We start from the raw sequence: 23,759 nt of genomic DNA on the forward strand, positions 1-23,759 counted from the left end.
GGAGCGCGGGGCGCCTGCGCACTGGGCCGCGGCCAGCGGGGAGGGCTGCGCGTTCCCGTGCGGTGATGGCGGTGCGTGGACGCGCGGCGGTGGTAGCAGCAGCAGCAATGGCTGCTGTGGATCGGCGGCTGCCGAATCTCGATGACTTCGCGGGGCAGAGCTGGAGCGCCTGGGTGGAGAGGGCCGGGCCGCCCGCTGCCGAGACAGGTGAGCGCGCCCGCCCTGCCCGCGGGCCCGGAGGCGGCGGCAGGCGGCGGGGAGCAGGGGACCCTCCGTCGCCGTTTCTGCTGCCGCCGCCGCCGCCGTCGAGCTTCCTCCCTCCCTCGCCTCCCCTCCTCCTCCCGCGCCCCCTCCCTCACCCCTCCCGCCCCAAACAAAGGAGCCGCCGGGTCCTAGCGCCGCCTCGCTTCCCGCCCGGTGGAGCCTGCCTTCCTTTTCCTGCCGCTTCGACCGGGTTTCCTAGGATCTCTCGATCCCCCTAATGGAATCCCCTCTCCCCCAGCCTGATTTCACCAGGGGCATGCTGTGATCAAGGCAGGATCTTTGTCCCACGCGTTTCCCAGCTCCTTATGTGCTTCTCGTTCCTACTTTAATCCCTTATTACACGAGCATGGCTTTTTGTGTGTGTGCTTTTTAAAGCCATATTCGCAAGATTCCCCGGACTTTTGATCTCTTCTGTCATCGAGCCCACGATTGTCTCCGAAACATGCTATGTAAAGGCTGCGTGACTTGTCTGTTTATAATTTATTTATTACATAGTGATCTCACCAGGTTTCCTAACATTTGCGCCTTGACTCTCGTGCACCTCCAGCCCTCATGTCGACTGCTTCCATTTCACCTGGGCATTCTTTCTTCCTGATCTCCACATATTCACTTTTTCTGTTTCCCCCCAAATAATACGCACTCTTGAGGTGCCACTGGAACACTTGTGGGCAGCAAGGTTCTTGATCTTCTGTGACTCCCTGGATAGTATGGGTCTTGGTCATCTTCTAGGTGACCCCTGACCACTTTTCTTTTTCTCTTCCTCTTTAACCACATTTTCCCCATCGGTCTTGATCTTTAAATCCCGTTACAGTTTTCCTCAACTGATTCCTTTCAAAGTGCTTTCAGCAACCCACCGTTTGCTGCTCTCCCCCAGCTGTGCTGCATTTCTGGATTTCCTCTTGTTGAAGTTGTTCCATTTCCATTAGGATCTGTGCCTAGGCCTTTGAAACTGGTCCCCGCCCATCCATCTGCTTTGCCTTCCTTCTATCTTCTCTTCTGCCTTTTACATGAAGCTCTTTTTTGTTTTGCACTGTTGACCTGGCCACTCAGTTTACCACTCGCTAGGATTTCCCCTTTTCTCTTGAAAAACTGCACATCCTCCTCCCTGACATCCTGATTTGGCATCCCTATGCTCCCCCCCTTCTGTCTTGTCCCTTGCTCTGTTGCCCTCCTTTACTAAGGGGGTGGTGGTATATCTGTATGAAAATGGTGGGTGGATGGATTGGCCCCTTGTGATTTTTGTCCTTGGAATCCTAGAAACCGCTCGGGAGCACCTCCCTAGAATGTTTGACTTTCTCAAGTGCAGCCTGATGGCAGACTCTAGAAGGGGCGGTGAGACTCAACGGAGCTGTCCCTGGTGATGCTTTTTATATTGTTGAGCTTCTCCCATCCCCCTCCATTATCTTCCCTTTGCACTTGATATAGTTAGTGCTTCGTATGTTTCCTCATCTACTTCCAGCTCCAACAGAGTTTACATAATGACTCCTGTGTTTTCAGGGATTTAAGAAGCAGGTTGTAAATTGTCCTTTGCAGACAGCTTCCTGTTGCTGTCTGAATGGATTGTTTTTATTTATTTATTGCTAATAGATATGGAATGGTAAGGATTTCGTAGATGGGGGGAGAGCTTGCTTAGTTTCCACCTTTTGCCCCCACCCTGTCTCTTGACAGGTTGTGGTATGGGATTAATTGTATGTGCGTTTTAATTCAGTTAGGGGTTTTTCTGGTTTTTTTAAAGAGAGAGGGAGATTAATGTTCTTGGTGTCAATGCAATTTAAAAAACAAACAAACGCACAGCTATTTTGGATTTCCGTTTTGTATTTTGATGCTGAAACAGTTGATGCATTGTAACAGGTACATCTTGTCTTTGTGAGGGCACCATGTGGTGTGAAATCTATTAAATGCAAGTGGAGTATCATGTCATGGTTAAAGCACAGGAGTCAGGACTTTGGGGACCAGCTCTGCTACTTGCTTTCACACTGTTAATTTGGAGACAAATCAGCCCCTTGTGCCAGATCCCTCCCCACAATTGGTAGTATTTGATCTGCATCGCAAGGAGTTTGCAGGCATTTCATGAATGTCTGTGAGCTTCAGGTCGATGTGCAGACAGAAGGAGTTACGGCAGCCTTTGCCAACCTGATGCCCTCCAGATTTTTGGTCTACAACTCCCATCAGCCCCAGACTACACAGGGAGTTGTAGTCCAAAAATCTGGAGGCTACCAGGTTGGTGAAAGCTGAAGGGGGGGGGGGAAACATTAGTTCTGAATTCCATGTGTTTGATTTCTTATATGCATGTTGGGATTAGGTTACAAACCACATCATTCTAGGCATTTGCTTACACACACAAACACAGCATAATAAGAAAATGGTTCTGCTATAATGAAAAGCTTGTCAGCATTAACATGTTTCCAGGGAAATATCACTGGTGTTGTGATCGAAACTATAATATAATTTGGCATTGGCAAGGATTTGGCTTCCGGAACTAAAAACCAGGGGTATCTCTTTAACTCGGAATTTGGTGATTCCGTTTCAAAGTCCATCTTGGGGTGTCTTTCTTTGAAGCTTTGTGTTCCCAACTAGCAGAGCAGAAAAGCTCATGTGAAAGGTATATGGAATAGAAAGAGCTGCCTCTCATCCCCTGTCATGCAAGTATGCCCCCTTTCTGCATGCATATACACCTGGGCATGTACAGAATTCTGGTGGGCCGTGGATATTTGAATGCCACCCTTTGAAATGGGAAAACAAGAGTTTGTAAAGCAGCTAGTCTCAAGTGGAGTTGAGAGAGCCACATTTCTACCCTGCACATTGTATTTTGGAAAGGAGTCAGGGGATGGTGCTGTGTGCTTGTCATTGTCTTCCAAACACCTCTTGATTGATACGGATTGGCAGAGCAGTTCTGCTGAAGCAGCAGGCAGTGGAGTCTGAGACTCAGCAAGTCCACTACTGTATGTTTGCAGAAGCCCTGGAACATCTGCCATGTTAGCTGAACTGATTCTTAGGGATCCTTGTTCTCTTGGCAACTTTTAAGACCTGGAGTTTTAGGGCAAATGGAAATGATTGTTCTTAATCTGCTCCCCTATGAAACTCATTGAGTGACCTTGGGCACGTTGCATGCTTGGCCTAACCTTTTTTCGCAGGGCTGTTGTGAGGATAAAATAGAATACCCCTGCAAATACCTCCTCAAAGCCTGTATACATGTATAGTAAAAAATTTCAAAGAGGGGTCAGGACCATGCATGCTATGTTTATTCTTATGGGGTTTCGAAGAGGGGAAATCCTGATCTACAGATTTACTGGTCCTAGTGTCCTGTCTGCTGAGGCTTGCAGATAGATCTTCTCTGTTCTGGGTCACAATGTGACCTACATAACACTACATGACAAGTTTGAGGAAGCTGTGACTGGAATAGATGCTTTTCCTGAGCTCTTTTCAAGCCTATTAAGGCCTGCAGTCCTAAGCATGCTTACTTCCTAGTAAGTCTCATTGCATTCAGGTTGATTTGCTTCTATGTAAGCGTTACTTCGAATCATGTGGTGGGGGGGGAGAGAATGATTCATCTTAATGTGTCTAGATGTCATGGGTTCTCAATAGCTTTGTTGGATGATGGATCTGCAAAGGGTTATTAGTGTTGCTGATGGGATTTCTTTTTCTATGTATCTATTAGGGTCTGATGTGGAAGAAAACGGTAGGAATGGGAGCAAGAAGCTGGATGCAATGACCCTCATTAAAGAAGGTAAGAACAGACTTCTTTGAGTCTGACTTGAGTTGTTGAGACCTCTGCCCTGTGTCTGGTGAATGCTTTGCAGAAGAGAGAAGTGCAAGGGCAGCTGGGAGTTCTGTGTGTGTGTGTGTGTGTGTGTGTGTGTGTGTGTGGTGTAGCAGTCATTGCATTCTCACACAGCAAGTGACCCTTAGATGAAAGCATCCTGACAAAAGCAGAAGACAACTATCCCTTTTGATAGCTGCATTCACACACGCCACCAAGGGCTGGCATTCTGGCCCCAAGAGCTAGTCTGGCTATACCTTACTAGAGCTCAAAACCTTGACTGGGTCTTGGAATATGATGGATGAAGTCTCTCGTAGTTCATCAGGAAATTCATACTCTTCCAAGCTTAGACTTGAATACATTGCATCTTCCATGACCTATGAATGAGTCTGTGGACTTTGCCTTGAGTCCTGTTGTGATCCTCTGCAGCCCTGTCCCATACCCAACATTTAGTTATAGGGATTTAGCAAGCATTTCGGGATAACCGAAAGCTGCGGAACTTTCACATACATGTTTCTTTGCTTTGAGAACCCTTTGCCTCCATGGTTTCTAGCAACATGATGTTAAGAGACGTCCACAACAAAAGGCCCTTGGCTTTCCACCCCTTCCTGCCCACAGCCTCCCTCCTGATCAGCCCATATGACTTAGACCACAGCATGTCACAAAAAGCAGCCAGAGCAATAGCTGCTGATGGACTCATGCAAATGAGCCATGTTTCTGTCTGTGCCTCACCGGCCAAATTTTTTCCTGAGCTGGAATATCAGCCGTGCTCTGGCCACCAGCAAAACATGCTCACCAGCTCATCGCAAAGAAAGGATTCCAGGTGCGACTCCAATATAGTAGGATGGGTGAAGATGTGCTGACTCTTCCCATTCCACTCTCTTTCTCTCTCTCAATGATTGTTAGGGGGGAAAGACCCTGAGCCACCATCTGTCTACCCTCAATCAAGAGATCAGAAAGTCTCTTCTCTGTGTGTGTGTTTCTCAGAGAAGTCTTGGGTGGTGGGGGCAGGGTGGAGATTCAAATGGAAGGTCCTGCTTGCAGCAGAAGGTAAGAAGGGTCGACTTCCCCAAGGATATCAGGTCTTTTGTGGGACCCCTGCATGGTGGCCTGTATTTTTCCTAAATCAAATCGGTCACACTAACTCCCTCCTTGGGCTTTTTCAGCAGAGCCCTTGGAAATGTGAGCTGCCACCTGTCCTCTCCACTGAGCTCCCCGGCCAGAGTTTCCAGATGAGCTTCTGCTGGGCTTTCGTCCTGCTCTTTTCTGCGCTCACCCTCAGCCCATAGTTAGTTTGAGCCTTGCCCCTCCCCTCCTCTCCCGACAGCTCCCCTCCCCTGCCCTGCTGCCCTCGGTCTTTTTTCATTGCTTCCCAGCCTGTCTGTGTCTCTTTGTTTTCCCCTTTTTCTGCCACCCCAGCTGTGCTAGGAGGTGGGGCTGCCTCCTGACAAAGTTGGAGCGTGTGACGGCCCCATCACCCAAGGATAAGCGATTGTTCTGCTGCCTTTTTGTGTGTGTTTGCTAAAACGTGAGCCCACGTCTCAGGCCTGGGAGAAGTGGGCTGTGCCTGAACCAGCAGGCTGGATGGGGGAGGCTGCCTTGCCCAGTGGCTGTTCTCTGAACTAGACAGCCATTTGCGCAGATAAGTCTTGACATAAGTCACATGTAAAATAATTGTGTATATCTTTGCTTGTGCAGCTCGGTGCCATTGGAGCGTTGGGCTGCCAGTCAAGCGGTTCCCCCAATTCACATCTAGGTGCTGCATTGGCTCCGTAATATACCACATGCTCTGCTCTTATAAGAGCCCAGTATGAAACTCCTTGTATCTGTGCTTGAAGAATCTTGGGGAGGCAGCCAAAGAGGGCTTTGTTTGATGGAACAATGGTCTAAGTCTGTATAAAAGCTCCTTCTGGCATTATGAATGGATGACCTGCTTTGCAGTCAGTGTCTCCTTGATCTTTCAATCCTGCATGACAAGCAGCCTGGTACTTATTCCCAGTTTGCAGCTGGGAAAACTGAGGATGGAAGTGTGAGGCATGCTTCGTGCCACCCCACCAGACAGTTGTGGCAGGGGCGCAAACATGTGCCTCTCAGCTCTCTTCCTTTTTAAGCTACCTGGCGGACTTTTCTTCTTGTTCCATCTTTTGTCAGAATTAATGGTGGGGTCTTGTTACCGCTATTATTTGAAGTGTTTCTGAGCCTGAAGAACAGACAAAGTTTCACGGGGCTTCTTCCAGGGTGCTCTCTCATCACTCGCCTCTCTTGTCCTTTCAGACATGTCTATCTTTGGTCACTGCCCAGCTCACGATGAGTTCTACCTGGTGGTGTGTAACCACTGTGGCCAAGTGGTCAAACCTCAAGCCTTTCAGAAGCATTGCGGTAAGCGAAGCAGCCAAAAACTGCCAATTGAATTTCTGTGGCCTCTGGATGGAGAGCTGTGAATTAGGGCTGCTTGCTGCCGCCTCAGGCACCGGCCCAGTGGGTGGTGCCTGGGCTTGAAAGGACCTTTTCTGTTTTCCTCCTGAAAATGGGGGGCGGGGTGGGGGAAGAGGAAGGTCGTCTTCCCTTGAATTTCTTTTCAACCAGCGAGGAAGCCGCTGCGAGGGCAGCAAGCAGCCCGAGAGACGGAAAGGCAGAATTCTGGTCATGCTAGGGTCGCTTCCGATGTCACAACTTTGCCCTTTGGGGAAAGAATGCGGGGAGGCAGTTAGGAAAGGGTCGTACACACATCAGGTAACATCAGAATGGAGAGACACTTGAGCTGCGGGCAAGAGCCCTAGCTCACAGGTAGAGCATCTGCTTTGCCTGCTGAGCAGGTTCAGTCCCTAGCATCTCCAGGTAGGGCTGTGAGAGTCGCCTACCTGAAATTCCAGGGATCTGCTACCAGTCAGTGTTGACCATTCACAGCTAGATGGGCCTTTGGTTTGACTTGGTATGAGGCGATTTCCTACGTTCCTGTGATGTCCCATCTCGAAAGGAGACGGGCCATAACTGAGTGGCTCAGCTTATGCTTTGGGGAGAACGTCTCAAATTGAACCTCTGGTTGACTCAGCCTTCCCCAACTCGGCGCCCCCTGGATGTTTTAGCATAGCACTCCCATCAGCGGGGGAGCGGGCACAGAAAGGAACCTGTCAAGAGGGCACTGACTTGGGGAAGGCTGCCATAAAGGGTAACAGGTACAGGATCTGGCAAATATATCTCTGCCTGAAAACCATTGCCCTGCAGATGGGTCATTTCTGCTCTAAATGGACCGTTTGTTCCTTCTCTCCTTCATCCCATCCTCCCAACAGACTTCTCTCCCTTCAGCCTTTACACTAGTGACTTAGGCCCAGCCGTTTTCTAGCTGCTTCTCCTCCCAAGTTCTTAAAGCACAACGAAGGAAATCTAACATTAAGCAACCTCCTCTCGCCACCATCTGTGAATGATTTGTCCGTATCCAGACTTTTTCCTTTGGCCTGGTGCCCTGGGGTGGGGGGGGAGCAGTAATCTCGCTGGGATTGTCCAAGGCCATCCGCCTGCCTTTGAAAGGGGTTGTTGAGCAAGAAGTGGGGAGAGCGGAGGGGCTGGAGATGGACTGCTCTAGCGACTCACCCTATGGAGTGGGGGGGGGGCAATATACAGTCTGACCTCCTGCCAAGGAACCTGCAAAGAGGGTGGGGTAGGCTGGTATTTGTGTCCCAGGGCATGGCTTGAAGGTGCAGGATGCCGCAGCTCTGCTGAAGCCAAGCAGGTCTAGGCCTGCTGAGCACCTGGATGAGGGAACCCTATCCACACCATCTTGGAATTCCATCATGGGAGAAGAAGCAGGATATATAAATGAACTGTGTTTATTTTATTTGCCTCCACAACTTCCCTTGGGCTTTCTGAATCAGGCCTCGAGGAACAGAATAGCAACACATAGATGGTGGTGACAGCTAAGATTAGGCAGATTTCCAGCTGGTCCTGATTGCCCCCTTTTGGACCCTGTGCCTACTTCCTGGTGATTGACTATGATCAGGTTATGGGCCACCCTAAGTGGGAAATGGCTATATGAGAGAGTAGCTGCTTGGCTGTCTGCTACCCACTATTTGGAGCAGGTCTTGGAAGGATGTATTTTTGGAGCCCGCCTCTCACAGTTCTGTGGTGCAGAAAGGATTAGTTCCAAAATGCATGACTTGGTAAATTGGAGCTAGGAAGCTCTAACTGTGAAGTTCTGGATGTAGCCACTAACTTTGGTTCAGCAAGTTCTCAACAGAAAGGAGAGACGGAGGTGTGGATACAGTTTTCTAATAACAGTATGGGGCTTCTGGAGCATTGCCCATGAAACCTTAAGGGGATCACAAATTTGGCACTGAGCACCATTTGAATAGTAAACCTCCAAATTTCGTATTAGAATAAAATCCATAAATTGGGTGCTTTTGCTTCCCATTTCTGTACTCCAGGCCAGTACTTGCCATTTGCAGTATGATGGCTGCCATCCAGATTCCCGCATTGGATAGTTGATTGCAATATTTTCAGTAACAGCATCTTAATTCCCACCTAGAGAGACGACATGGACCTCCCAGCAAGCTCTATGGCCGGGTGCAGACCTCTTCAAATTTACAAAAGTGCCATGCGGTCAATGGGCGGTCCCTTGCCAGTGGAGGTCACGGATCCACCAAGTCCTGGCGGGAGAGGTCCCAGGGCTCCTTCAGTCAAGCCCAGCACACGCCTGAGAGGACAGACAAGATGTCAAAGGACAACCTCTGGTAAGGAGGGGTTGGGTTTGTTGGCAGGGGACCTTTCTGAGCTTTAGGATACAGAGCACAGCCCAACCAATTCTTCTTGGGCTGTATGGAATCTCACTCCATTGCTTTTGGGGGAAGTATCCCAGTGCTGTGCTTACTGGGGTGACTGGGGGAGAGGTATTGGAGAAATTGCGCCCTTCAGAATGGCAGGTGCAACCTGGTGTAATTCTCCATTTTGTAAGATGGTACGGGGAATCTACATGCAGCTCTAGGGATACTAAAGTTTTATTATCTAGGGATGCTAAAGTTTTACTTTTTGTTCTTTGTATAAAAAGATAAGGGCTAAATTAACCTCTAGACCTGTGAAGCTAGAAGTAGTTTTTAATGTGTGTGTGTGCGCAGACACATAGATGGGTCTGAATGAATTCTATTACTGAGGTTATTTTTGGGGAGTGTTTTTATGGATTTTGATAAGTTTCATCTGGTTATTTTATTTATTTGTTTGTATTAAAATGCCTTCTCTGAGACAGTTACAACTTCACTAAAAATTGCAACAATAAATAACAAATTCAACAAAAAAGAATCTGAAAAGCAAAAGAAGGGATATAATCTGTTTGATGTCCCCTTGATGGTTTTAGTCACTTTTAGTGACTCTAGGTTTGTTGTGGAAAGCAAGGCAGAATTAAGCAAACTTACCGTATATTTACCTGATCTGGAGGCTGGCGGGGGGGGGGGGGGAGAAGCAAGCCTGCTTCTCCCCCCGCCAGCCTCCAGATCAGGTCGGGGAATAGCGGGGTGGTGGCGCTCCGCCTCCCCGCTATCCCCCGAGCTTGTGGGGCTGGCAGGGGGGAGAAGCAAGCTTGCTTCTCCCCCCCCCCCGCCAGCCTCCAGATCAGGTCGGGGAATAGCGGGATGGCGGGGGGGGGGGAGAAGCAAGCTTGCTTCTCCCCCCTGCCAGCCCCTGCAGTCTATTTCTAGAGACTCATGAGGTCAGATGGCCAGCACAGTGGAGTAATCCTGGTTTAAAGGCTGCACTAAAGTTGAAAGGAGCCCCCTTCAATGTCCACTACTGGGGCATCCTTGCCGATGTGAGTGGAATAATAATAATAATAATAATAATAATAATAATAATAATAATAATAATAACAACAACAACAACAACAACAACAACAACATTTTTTATTTATATCCCACCCTCCCCAACTGAAGCTGGGCTCAGGGTGGCTAACAACAATAAAACAGTACAAAAGTGCAACACAAACAACACTCTAAAATCATTCATTATAAAATTAATTCAAATCAAGCCACTGGCAACCATTGGGCCAGAGCTCCGTGAAGATTGCCGAGGGAGGGAGTCAGGCTGTGCCCTGGCCAAAGGCCTGGTGGAACAGCTCTGTCTTGCAGGCCCTGCGGAAAGATGTCAAGTCCCGCAGGGCCCTGGTCTCTTGTGACAGAGTGTTCCACCAGATCGGAGCCACAGCCGAAAAAGCCCTGGCTCTAGTTGAGGCCAGCCTAACTTCTCTGTGGCCTGGGACCTTCAAGATGTTTTTATTTGAAGACCGTAAATTTCTCTGTGGGGCATACCAGGAAGATGATCTGAAGGCACTTCAGAGTTTTTCTTTCTTCATCTTGGTCTGTTGCTGATGGCCAGACACATTGTTGTTGCAGGACACTGGGAAGACCTGTGAGATTTGGCTGTTCGTGCCTTCCAAGATTCATGTGGTACCAATGTGGAAACTGCACCTGCTCTTTTCTTGTCTTTGCCTCTCCTTTTATTCACTCTGTCTGTTTGGCTGGCATCTTAAGGCTCCAGTTTTCATGTTTGGAGCATCAGCCCAGCTTCTTCTAATGTTCCTCCAGACACTGTGTTAGTAGTGTAGCTAGAACCCAAAACAATGAAGACGTAAGAGTGTCACCTTGGTCAACTGAAGTGGGAGATGACCAATTTTTCCGATGTTTCTGACTTGTGGCTCTGCTTTGCTCTCTTCCAGTTTGTTTGTGCCTGTTGTGAACCTAGAGAAGATCTCCAGCCTTCCAAAGTCAGACAGCGATGGGATCAAGGCCCCCCCAAAGCTTTCTGACTCTGCCACCCCCAGACAGTCTTCTGCCAGCTCAAAAGAGACGCTGGGCAAGCCCTCCTTAGTGGCGTCACCGAAAGAACCCCTGACGTCAGCCAAGGCCAGTGGCAACTCCATCATACCCACTGACGGCTTGAGCAGGAAAATGGAGAATGCTCCTGTCTTGGGAGAGAAAGAGACTGGTGCTGTGAAATCTCTGAAGAAGATGCCGCGTGAGTACCGTAGTGTCCTGTATCTGGAGGCAACATAGCACCTAGCCAAGGCATAGGGGGTTCCTTCCTGTATTCCATTTCACAGCAGAGCAGGCCTGGCTTCTGATATCGCCAAACAGTTTGGTAGCATTACTGCTCACGGCATTATCTCCAAATTTCCCAAATTCTGGAAGAGTGGGCATCAAAGGGAATACGGCCTGGGCATGCCACACCCTAAAATCCAGGTTCTTCCGAGCTTCCGCTGGGAGAAACGGTGGTTTACTCCCCAGAGAGGTATTTGAGGACTAGGATAGAACATTTGCATTGGACTCTGAAGTGCACCAGACTCATATCTCTGGATTCTTTTATCTGGAGCATGCTTTTGATTGATCTCCCTTGTTGGGTGGGCTACTTCGTTGGGAGCATACAGCGGGGGAAAGGGTTAGCAGAAAGCCAAGCTGCCAGCTTGATAGTCTCTGACCAGGTGTATGTACCAACTAGCACCCTTTTTTAAAAGGGGAAGCGACCCATTTCAAATTGAAGCTGGGTATGCATAGCCAGTATCTCTTGACCAGGTTTGTGCACTTGGCCTCCAGGTGACTGGGAAGAAGGGGAACACTGTGCATAATCTGTGACTTGGGGCTCAGTTGACCAAGGGAGACAGAAAGAGGAGTTTCCTGCCATCTTTTTTTTCTTCTCATGACCCCAAAGTATTTGTCTTCTCAGGACAATAAATGCTGAATAAGAAGAGAGCCACCCACATCGAAGTAGTGATTGCTAAAGACAGAGCTCCTCACAGGATGCCCATAAAATAAAATTAAAAAGCAGCAGGAAAAGAAATATTGTTGGACAAATAACCTGTTTGTGCTAGTCTGACAGCAGGTGTCAAGAGTTCCTTGAAATATGGAGTTTTTGAATAAGGGCTTCCTTGAATGATGAGAGGGAAGCTGAGGCACTGGAAGGGGGAAGGCATAAAACCAGGCCTCAAGAAACATAGGGGGGGGCAGGATGAGTGTCTTGTCTTCTGTTTTCCCGTCTGCATCTTAATTCTGTGTTTTGCTCCCACAGGGAAAGAATGTGACCTAAACAGGCAGTGTGGGGTGGTGAACCCCGAAACCAAGAAGGTTTGCACTCGGTTACTGACCTGCAAGGTATGATGCTTCATGTGATGAAATTGGCGTGAAATGGGGGCAAAAGAGTAGTTCAGCATAAGAAAGAGTTTTGACCAGCCTTTGCTCCCCCCCGCAATTGGGCCCGTTCATTTGCCTGACAAAGGCGCCTTTCCATTTGCTAAATCTGGAAATTTGGAAGGCAAAAGGTTGTCCATGCTCAGAAAGGCATCACCTGTTCAGTGGTGGAAAGAGGCCCCTTCTGTGTGTGCGCTTCGTAGTGTTCCCCTCCCTGGTCAACACACCTTGCTGGAGTGCCCGTGGTGAAGGGTGGAGGAAGGGGGGTGCGGTGGGGGTGGTTCACCCCAGGTGTCACCACTCAGAGGGGTGACAAAATGCTGGGCGGCACTCACCGCGGGGCCTGCAGGCTCCTCGCTGCCCCAAACTGTCCGCCCGCCACCTCTCCCTCAGCTGTCGGGCGGCTGAGTGGGAGGAGACAGGCAGACTCCTTAGAGGCCCCGCGGAGCTTCCTGCCCCAGCTCGCCTCGCCCCGTGGGCAGCTGGCCCCGTCCCTTGGCACAGGGCACGTGCACCGCCCCAGGCGCCCGATCTGCTTGCTCCGCCACTGCCTGTGGTTTTCCAAGGTAGAGAGGCCTTTCTGCATAGCCCGTCCCCTGCTGCAAGCATAGCTTCAGTTCTGGGTGTTGATGTTTATCATGTTGTTGGGCTGTGGCTCCCACCATAATGGACCATTGGCCATGCTGGCTGGAGCTGATGGGAGTTGCAGTTCAAGAACATCTGGAGGGCACAAAGTTGGCTGCCCTTGATCTGCCAGCTTTATTCAGGTTCCTGAGCCCTATTGGCTGCCTACCTCCTCTTAAGACTGTTGTGAGTTACTGGAAGCAAGTGGCCAATGAAGGAATTCTGCATTTGCAAGAAGGCTAGTATGTGCTGTGATACGGCTTACCTGTTGCTGCGCCGTCAACATCAGTCTGCCAACACAGATGCCTGCTTTGTGGCTTTGTGTCTGGCTGCTGTCAGGCATAGGAGCAAGACTAGGTTCTAAAAGAAAAAAAGAAGAAGTGGTCACCCTATCAAGTGGAAGCTCCTGACTCTCACTGGCAGGTGTGGGGAACCTTTGCCAGATATTTCTGAACTACAATTCCCATCATCCCTGGCCATTGGCCATGCTTGCTAGGGCTTGCTAGGGCTGATGGGAACTGTAGTTCAGCAGTGTCTCAACACCAGCTCTGTAGAAAAGTTCAAGTGGAAAATACTTTGCTATAAACCCAGGGACAGGGAATCTATGGCTCTTTAGCTGTTGCTGGACTACAGCTCCCTTCATCCCTGACCATTGGCTGTGTTGTCTGAGGCTAATGGGAGTTGGAGTCTGGAGGATGCCAGGTTGGGGAAGAGTCACCTAAGGTATAATCTGCTGGAAAGCTCTTAAATAAATGGGAGCTGTGCCAGAGCACTGAGGATGGTCCTGCTCAGCTCCTGTACATTGCAATAAAGCGTGCTCTGGAGAATTTCCCCGGGGGGAATTGTGCCTCTCATCTCTCTCTGGAAGGCAGCCAGGTATCATATATAGGTGGAAAAGTTTGTAGCTTCAAGTTAACTTGGTTGAGGTAGTCTTAAGGCTCCATATAGACAGCTTGGTATTCTTACAGCCAGCTACCCTGTGTGAAGAATGGGAACTGGGGTTTCTCTGTTCCAAACATTCAGGACATTTGATTCAGGCAGAGGGGATATTGGGTGGGCAGTTTGAGATACGTGCTATAATGAAGCGTTACTAGTAAAATCCAGGCATAGCAGAAGTTGTAGCCAGGACAGCAAAACATAAGCAAGCTAAACACAGTGTGTCAAGTCATCCCCATGACAACACTGGGTAATTTCACAGTGTGCTTTTGCTGCAGCCACTGTAAATAATGTTAACCTTTTTGATGATCAGCTGCCTTCTACCCATAAGTCAGATTTATTCCAGGTGGGCCTGTTTAAAATCCAATTTAATAACTGTATGAGCTCTTGTTTTCTGCCCAGTGGTTCATCCAGCACTTGTCTAAGAGCCAGCCGCTTGGATTTATTGAAATGTTCAGTGGTTGAGAGCACCAGTTTCCCCATTGTAGCACCTTAGTGATCACGTAGGAAATTTCTTATTCAAAAGCCACCCGCCATGTGACGGTCTCTCCCATCCCCCGTCACAGCTTGGCTTCTCATAAAATAGGCTTGAAAATGGACTTCTTCTCTGAGACATGCTGGAACTGAGTTCCGGCAAGTTCCGGCTGAAAAAAGCCCTGTTCTTGTCACACCTCCATAAGCGAATGTCGTGAAGTCCTGCAGCGGTGGATGTGCTTGTCGCTTGTCAGCTGATGCCTCTAACCATTCTCTGTGCCTCAGATCCATTCTGTCCACCAGCGCCGTGAGGTGCAGGGCCGCGCCAAGGACTTTGACGTCTTAGTGGCCGAGCTGAAGGCCAATGCCAGGAAAGGCGAGTCGCCCAAAGACAAGAGCCCAGTGAGGAAGGAAGCGCCTTCTGAACGACTCTCGCAAGACTCCTCATTACTCTCACAGCCATCGCTGGTCCTGCCCAACACCTCTCTTTGCCGAATAAAGCAACCCTACTCCCACTGTGCACTTTCCAGGTAAAACAAGGGCAGATAGTGTCCCAGGTAAAGCACAGGAAGGAAGTTGACTGTGTAGTTTTCTAATTAAAGTTGTCTGGGAGATTTTTTGGCTCAACCACAGATGTGGACAGGACCTCAGAAAAGGTGGCACTGTACCACCTTCTGTACCACTGCAAAAGCAGGCTCTATCCACAGATATTCAGTATCTACTATATGTTTTGGAAGTGGTTTGTTAGCCATACATTTGGACACTTCTTAAGATATAACCAGTTTTCGTACAATAGTTCCTGCGATCAAGGAGATGATTTTTGTTTGTTTGGATACAGTGGGGTGCCATTTTGAATCCAAATGGCAGACAAAATTTTTCAAAATTGCACTAATTTTGAAGTTTCTTAGAATTCCTTAGCAGCAAGGGTCATATGGTTGCTAGTCCTAGTAAGGAAGCCAGTAATATTTCTACCACAGATTCAGGAAACTCTCCCCTTGAAGAGGGCTTTAACCTCCTGTGTTGCTTTTAGGTCTAGGGTTTCCTCAGAGAGTGAGCCCGATGACCTGCCTACCACCTCTAGCGAAGTCGACCACGGGCTCTACCCTTTTCCAGCACCCAAGAGCACCGGCCGGGTTTCGAGCGAGGAGAGTGAGGATGACGCAGTGGATGATTCCCGCAAGGTGGACTGCCATTATGCAACGCGGTCGCCACGCCCCCAGGCGGTAAGTGCCAGGCTAAAACTGGTGTGGCTCTGTGAAATGGGTCCTTTACACCTTTGGAGAAAAACGCTTACCCCAAGTCTTGCAAGAAGAATGCCAAGGGGGAGGGAAATGTCAGATGCTTGGACAAATGAAGCTGCTTTTATACCATGTGAGACCACTGGTCCATCTGACCCAATGACATTTAGTAGAAGTTCTCAAAGGCTCCAAGAAGATGTATTCCTGAGTTCTGAGATCCCTTTAACTGGATACACCAAGGTCTAAACTCTGTGACCTTACACATGCTAAACAAATCCTCTGCTACTTACCTATGGGTTCAGTCCAGGATTAGGTTCGTTGCTCTTGTTCTGTTGATATCAATGAGACCAGGTGTGAAGGGGTGTGTGTGGCGATGTTTTGCCTTCCTTTGCTCAGGTGATGAAGTGGGCAGAAGAAACAACTCTCTTGGTGTTAGCATCCCATTGCCATTTGCAAAAGGTTTCAGAACGTGCCGTTTGCGTGATTTAATATTCTTAATGCCTTTTATCCCTGCTTCCATCTCCCCACAACAGTTCTGCACTTTCGGAAGCAGGTTGGTGAGCCCTGGATGTTACGTCTTCAGTCGACGGCTGGATCGGTTCTGCTCTGCACTCAGTTCCATGCTGGAGAGACATCTCAGCTCACACATGTGGAAGTAAGTAATCCTAGGGGGAAGTAGAGAAAATCCTGTGATGAATTGTGGCATGTTATTGCCCCTTGCAAACAGCTGAAGATGGGCATGTGTGTTGCCCTTGTTTGCACTTAACACTAAGCTATGGCTGATTAAAACTGGGTTTATTAAACCATGGTTTGTTTAATAATAATAATAATAATAATAATAATAATAATAATAATAATAATAATTTATTTATATATGATCATCCGAACTCTGCCCAGCAGCTTAACTATTGCTTGTTTACTGCCAACATGTCTGAAGCCATGGTTTGTTATTGGCTTATGAACCTTGGTTTGTTTTAGCTATGGCTTGGTGTTACTGTCAACCCTTCTGAACCATGGTTTGTTTCACCACCCCACCTCGGGACGCTATAAAGTCCTCTGAGGCAAAAGCAACTGGAAAACAAACCAAATTTCAGAGAAACAAGTTTGTATGATTGTTTGCGGGTCAACTCCCGATTGCCTCCTGCTATCTTCCCAACACTTGACATTGCTGCTGTTTACCAGGACATAGCAGGGTAGCGGTGAGGTCTAAATATATTTAGAATGGAGGCTACAAAACATAGTGTTTTTATGAGATATGGTATTTTGTTGGAGTGTGGTTCCCCCCCCCCAACCTTTGCATGTCTGTCCCATGTGTTTATCCATTTTTCTGTTCTGATAGGCACTCCAGATGCTGTTGGATTCAAACTCCCATTACCTCCTGACCATAGGCCACACTGTCTGGATCGGACAGGAGTTACTGAGTCCAACACCACCTAGAAGTTCCCATCCTTGTGTTCAGAAATCTAATCCCCCTGTTACGGAATCAACTGACCTAGTTGATTCAGAAATTGAGATCTCCTTCCTTTTATAACCTGCCTTTGCATCAGATTATCAGGCTGGTTCATACTAAAATAACGAAGTAGTCAGTGCATAAAGCACTAAGAACAGCAACTTTATAAATCAACATTAAAAAATGGATTGTATTCCAAGGGTTAAAAGGGGGGTTGCTGGCACTTCTGATCTGTGCCGCCTGCCAAGCCCCGTGCGCTCTTGTTCGCAAACCCTGACAATCATCAGGGCTTGCAAAAAGCCACACACAGGGCTTTGAAGCCACAACAACCAGCCAACTGTCGGGGCTTCAAAGCAGCTCGCGCAGTCTGCTTATGCCTGTCTCGTTTTAATTTCAAACCACGCAGGTGAAAATGGGTCACCTGCCATTACCGAGGTGTCAGGTAACTGACAGACGGGTGGCCCCATGGGTGTAGGGGTGAGGGAGATAAGGGTCCAGTCCATTCCTGCATCCTGTTTACATGGGCATTATTTAGAGATGCAGCAGCATAGGGACCTGCCTTACACAGAGGCAGAATCCTGGGATGATCTCGCTTGGTATAGCACCCTGCACTGATGGGCTGCCTTAGTCCTCCGGGGTTTCAGGCAGGGCTGTTTCCTAGATGGCAAGGATTGGACCTGGGACCATGCAGACCATGGTGTCTGCCACTGAGCTTCAATGGCCCTTTCTCTCGGGCTTTAGAGCTACAGCAAAAGAGCACTCAGTCTCTTCAGAGGCTTTTTTGAACCATTCACTATCACCCACGCTCAGGGTTTGTTTGTCCTGGTAGTGGAGGACGATTAGCCTGAGGTTTGTCACCCTTGGCAAATGTTCATCCGTCTCCCAGCTGCATTCCACATGGGACTTGCTGGAGCAGTAGAAGTGACAGATTGGGTGTTTGCATTTCCTGCATTTTTCCCATTCCTTATCTCTTCGGCAGAAGTGGTGCCTAGAGAAGGGACATCTGGACCCTTGGCAATAGCTTAACGACTGCATTCGTATCCCCCTCCTTTTTCTCCAAGGAGTTCAAATGAGAAACAACAGCATGCTTCTTGTGTGGTTGGCGGCGGGGAGATGGGAATGTAGAAAGCCTCCCCCCCCCGCCCAGCCAGATCCTAGAAGGGAGCCCCACTGTGCTCTCTGTGACTTCCTCCAAAATAAGTGAGCCTATGCTTGCAGCTGAACTCCACGTTTGACATCCCTCCCCCTGCAAAAGGACGTAAAATGTGGATGTGCTTTTAAGCACCTATTAAGCACCCGTGTAAAAAAGAGCAGCGCATGCAATTATGTTCCCAGTCCACAGCTTTGCCATCAATCACTCTGCACACGGTTGCCGAGCGAAGCATTGCGTTCCTCCGGCTGACCTCGTAGTCGTGGTTTTTTGTCGGGGCTTTTGGTCCCCCTCGTCTCCAGTAGGTGGCGCTGGGCTGTCGGGTTTGACGCCGCCGCATCCTTTATGGATGGCTGCACTCATCTGAACAAAGGGAAAACAAACACCCAGGTTCTGGCGAAGGGGAAAGAGGAGGGCGGGTGGTGGCTGCCTGCGTGCGCCTGGGTGCGTGTGTTTGCAGGTGTCGACGTAAGGGGTTTAGAACGGGATAGCAACCCAAGCCAAAGAGGGAGGCTTTGGATTTGAGAGCGGCAGGGTGCGACGTCATATCTGGAACCTGAAAAAACAAGGGAGCCCATGAGGATTCTGGTTTTACGATCCAGCATGGAGGGCAAAAGGAACAAGAGCTGAGGGTTGGAGGGGTTTTTCCAAAGTCAGGTCTTCTTAACTCTCTCTCTCTTCCCCCCCCCCACTGCCTTTTTATTGGCCCAACCAGAAGGATCCCTCCCGCTGCTGACCATCCAATTCTGTCCACACCACCCCCTGTTCTTCTGGGCTTCTCCACATCCAGCACTTCTCAGAACTGCAGCTCCTCCCTGGTGTGCAGCCTCCCCCACAGCCTCCCGGGCAGGACCTCGGTGTCTTGCGCGGCTTCAGCCACCGTGGCCTCCAGGGACAGCCGCAGCCACCACAGCATGAACTATGCAGTGGGGTCGCCCCACGCTGCAGCCGCCTGCAGCCAGTCGGACTGCATGGGCGGGAGCCAGTCCATCACCTCCCCACTCCCGGCCAACACCCCTTCGCCGTCCTTCAGCAAGTTGCCTTTGACCAAGGCCAGCAAGTCCTCCAAAGCCAAGGAGGCGGCGGCTGGCAGCGCGGAGCCAGAGGCCTTGGCCCGGAAACGCAAGCAGTCTCCCGGGGCCCCCGCTAGCCCTCCGTACAAACAGACCTGTTTCCTCGATCTGGGCAAGAGCAAGGCAGCTGGCTGCCAGGTCTCCCACCCACCCGCCAAGGCCAAGCCATCCATGATCTCCTCCTCCTCGACTCTTTCCCTGAATGGAACCGTCTCGGCCGGAGCCAGGATTAAGAGGGTCAGCCATCTGGACTGCAGGGCTCCCGGCCACGTCCCAGTCAAAGCGTCGCAGCTGGAGAACCGGGCCTCCTCGCTGAATGGGCCAAAGGCACTGCAAGCCAACTGCATCTCGGATGAGGAGGCCAAGCGACGCAAGAATACAGCCACCTACTGTAGGCCGATGAAGGCCAGGCACTCCCCCTCCCCCTTGCCTTCCTCTTCCTCCTCTGACTTGGGTGGCTCTGTCCGAAGGAAGAAGCCAGTTGTCTCCTTGGGATTTGAGGAGAAGCAGAACACAATGAAGGTACGTTCTTTGCACATTCTTCTTCTTCTCCTTCTCCTTCTCCTTCTCCTTCTCCTTCTCCTTCTTCTTCTTCTTCCTTTGTCTCTCAGCTTTTCCACCAAAGAGCTCAACATAGTTCTCTCCCTCCTCATTTCATGCCCACAACAACCCTCTGAGGTAGGTTAGGCTGAGAGACAGTGACCGACCCAAGGTCAGTGAGTTTCATAACTGAGTGGGGGATTTGAACCCTGGTCTCTGAGGCCCCAGTCCGACACTCTAACCACCACCCCACACTGGATCTTCTGCCTCCAAAGGATTGTGTCGGCTGCCTTTTCTCCCTCGCCAGAGTTTTGACACAAAGTCTGCACACTTGTGTTTACTGCTGCAAGGTTGACTGCTTCATAACTCCATGACATGGCATATAATGTTCCCCAGAAGCTAATAAATTTATAGCAACACACGCACCAACTCTGTTGTAGTCCATATGATACGTTTTGGGTAGTGTTCAAGAGAGTGCGTTTAAAATGGTGTTGGGTAAGGAACGTTCAGCAGTGACATTTTGTTTTGTCATGCTCCCTTTTGTAGCTTGTTGGCTAACATCCTCCTGATGGGGTCTGTGGCAGATAGTTCGAAGGAAATGTTGGCCCAGTGTGCAGCCGCTGTGTGGAAAAGTCAAGGTCCTTCTTAGAGCTCCTTAGGAAAGGTGTCATAGATACAACAGCCAGTATTGTAACGCCTTTATAAAGATCTATGGTGTGACCACATTTGGGGTGAATGGTGGAAGGGTCAGCATAGACAAAAGGAAGTACTTCACACAGTTCATCATAAACAGGATAATTAGCTGCCTTAGTATTTGATGCCAGCCAACTTTGATGGCTAGAAGCAGGTTTTGTTCAAATGCATGGAGATAAGGTTTCCAGTGGCTTCTACTCAGTATAACTTTGTAGTTCCTCCTTCCTCGGAAGCCCATTTGCTGGGGAACAGGATTGCAAAGTGGCTATACTGTTCCCTTGTTCCGCTTATGGATTTCCCATAGGGATCTACGTGGCCATTGTAGGAAACTGGGCAGCTAGGCTAGATAGCTGTCTGATCTAGCAAAGCTGCTCTTGTGTTCTTACAATTTCTACAGCTGTATCCTGGTGTGTGAGAGAGAGCAGTGCCTCAGTCAATTAAACCTTCAGTTGATTGATCAGTGAGAGCCAATTTCCATCTGTGGGTCTGAGATCTAAGTACACAGGAATGTTGTATATGTATATATTTGTGGTTGCTTTGATTCAGGTGTGGTGGTGGAACAGGGGGTGAAAAATAAACCATTAAAGGCAGTCTTTCCTATCAGTGAGCTTAAGTTTTGCTTTATTAGATTATATGGCACTTAATAAATTTCTATACCACTGAGTAACAAACCTGTCTCAGCAGTTATCTCATACTTCATTCATTTATTAATACATGCATCTAATATTGCTTCATGGAAACATAATTAAATTTAAATAAATTTGCAATCAGTTAAAAGGCAAATGATTGATTTAGCATTATTTCATTGGTGGACCAGTTCTGATTTTTATCAAAGCCTTAGGAATGAGGCCACTGGTATCCTATGTAAAAAATAAATAAATGCACGGTAAGTGAGTTGATGCTTTTATTCAGCTAATTTGAAATACTAGAAGTATTCAAGTTGCATAGAAGACCTTTTAACTGTTTGGGCAGAGGGTGGAGAAGAGAAATAATATATTAGCTAAGAGTGACACCTTTCCTCCACTTCTTTAGTCTTAAGCAGCTTCCTAGCATGTAGATGCACTGATTTAACTTTACCTGCTGAATAAATTCTTGCTAAGCTGCAGTTAAAGGACACAGATCTCCTGGGCGGGGGTGGGGAGCGGAGGGAAAGATGGCAACCCCAGCTAGGAGCACTTTTAAGATAAAGGGTAGAAATGTTTAGGAAGGAGATACGATAATTATATTGAGGCTATTTGGGTTTTGCTCAGAGGGACAGTTTCCACGAATTCCCCAAAATGAAACTGTAGTGATGGAGGGAGTACAAAGCAAAGCACGAGAACACAGGAGCCCTGCTGGATCAGACTAAAGGCCGATCTGGTCCAGCGCTCTGTTCTCATAGTAACCAGCCAGATGCCTCTGAGAAGCCCACAGGCAGGTTGTGAGCACACCAGCCTTCTCCTGCGCTTGTTTACCAAGGAGCGGAATTCAGAGGCGTAAGACCTTCAATCCCAGAGGTAGCCCAGAGCTCCGATTCCTAGCAGGCATGGCCAAGGTTGTTGTCCCTGGTATCTAGCAGCTAGCAAGAAATTACCCCTGAAGGTGAAGTTTCCAGTGGACTGAGAACTGTTGATAAGACTATGGATGAAGAACGTGTGGCCTTCCAGATGATGTTGGACAACTCCACATCGGCCCAAGCCAGCATGGCCCAGCGGTTGGGGATGATGGGATCTGGAGTCCACCAACATCTGGAGGGCCACACAGTCCCTATCCCTGCTGTTGAAGGGTCAGCCTCCATGAATTTGTCTAGCAGGAGGCTGTAGCAGCCTCTGGCCTTTCTAGTTCCCTCAGGCATTGCTCACTTGGCTTTATGCAGCCACGTGGGGAGGAGCTGTTGAGAGACACTCGCATGCCATTGTGATGCATCTTAAAATGGGACTCCTGCTTTGATTCATTCTTGCAGAACCCTGGATATCACATGGGATGATAGGCATTATCTGCGGAACTGTAATTTCCAAGTTCCTTTATTAGAACCTCGGCACATCTAACCCTGCCTCCGCTGCATCACGCCAAAGGCTCATCTAGTTCAGCATCTTGTTCTCACAGGGGCCAACCAGATGCCTGTGGGAAGCCCACAAACAGGGCTTGAGCACAGCAGTATTCTCCCCACTTGTGATTCCCAGAAACTGGTTCTCGGTGGCACCCTGTCTTTGACAGTGGGGGGGGGGGACGTAGCTCCCATGGTGCCGTGCAATCCCATACAAAGCTCTTTCCCCCAATTAATAAAAGGTTGCCATGTCAAATACCCCTCTAATGAAGTTAGAAGCATGGCTGCTGCTCTTTGTGATTTCAGATAGGTGCTGGTTGCAGCCCTGGCTGTAATAGACACTTTGCTGCGAATGGTGCTACATAAACTGTCACCGTCTGCACTGACACCCTCTCTTCTCTCTTCTCTTTTGCAGTCAAAAGCGCATTAACAGCAAGTGCCTGCATTCTGCAGAAGGAGCCAACAGCCTGAGAACTCTGCCCTGGGTCCGACTCAAAGCCTCTTTGCTTTTTTTATAACTTTATAGTATTTTTTTAAAGGAAAAAAAACCCTCTAAAATACCTTAAGACTCCTCCTGTTCTTTTCCTGCTTAATTTTTTTTTTTTAAGGGGCTGGGTGGGATGTGAAGGAGGAGAGAGGGAAAACTGAACACAAGGGAAACCGATAGAAATGCAGCCAACATGCGGCTTGTAAATGCGGTTGCAGGTGGAATGGCTGGGAGCCGTTTCAATGCCCTTAATGAAATGGGGATGTTTTCTGGCAGTGTGGTGGTTCAAAGAGAAATGGGTGCTCCATGAGATGGCGAAGGCAGGGTGGGAGACCAACTCTGAAAGGCTTTGTGAGGCCATGCAGACACCCTTTGCAATCTGCTCAGGGGTGCCAGGGGCATTAGCTTCACATGCTCCTGAATGGCGATTGCCCACATCCCTGCTCCACTCACCTGTGCTTCTTCTCCTCTGCCATCCCACCACTGCTGTGATTCTGCGCAGTGGCTCTCCCTGTCTCTCCTTGGCCCTTAAGTCCGGCTTTCTATTATGCAGGAATGGGGAACCTCAGGCCCAGGTCTCCCCTAGCTCCCAGCCAGACCCCTAGTCGCCCTGATTTGAACCATCCTTGAGTCTTTTTGCCTGGTTGGAGGGTATCCTTGAACTTGGATAATGCCTCTTGCTTCTCTGGATAGAGAGGTGGGGGGGGGGGAGCCAGTCTTCTGCACAGAGGCAAATCATTCATTGCTCTGCCCACTTTTACTTCCGGTCCTGATGGCAACGGATACCTCAGAGGTGGATTTAGGGCAGCACAGCTGGGTCCGTCGTGCTGGGCGCTGAAGCCAAGGGGGAGTCACAGGGCATCACAACTGTGACATAGCAAG

At 49.1% G+C, this 23,759-nt stretch overlaps 1 protein-coding gene across 4 annotated transcripts; it reads left to right on the forward strand.

Annotated features, from left to right (window-relative positions):
• Positions 1-20: 20 nt before the first annotated feature.
• Positions 21-22,950, forward strand: ATXN7L2 (ataxin 7 like 2). Of its 4 annotated transcripts, none has more exons than XM_081195104.1 (11): positions 21-207; positions 3,923-3,991; positions 6,299-6,403; positions 8,547-8,751; positions 10,722-11,020; positions 12,068-12,150; positions 14,506-14,750; positions 15,251-15,443; positions 15,992-16,113; positions 18,774-19,653; positions 22,806-22,950. In XM_081195104.1, exons 1-11 carry the CDS (start codon positions 66-68, stop codon positions 22,818-22,820), a joined length of 2,358 nt encoding a protein of 785 aa, XP_081051230.1. In that variant the 5' UTR covers positions 21-65; the 3' UTR covers positions 22,821-22,950. The 4 variants fall into 4 exon arrangements, with proteins under 4 accessions (XP_081051230.1, XP_081051227.1, XP_081051228.1 ...); XM_081195101.1 differs by having other exon boundaries at positions 22-207; positions 18,777-19,653; XM_081195102.1 differs by lacking the exon at positions 21-207 and adding an exon at positions 432-571.
• The last annotated feature ends 809 nt before the right edge of the window (positions 22,951-23,759 follow it).

The sequence above is a fragment of the Podarcis bocagei genome, assembly GCF_964188305.1.
Source record: "Podarcis bocagei genome assembly, chromosome: 5".
Lineage (NCBI taxonomy): Eukaryota > Metazoa > Chordata > Lepidosauria > Squamata > Lacertidae > Podarcis > Podarcis bocagei.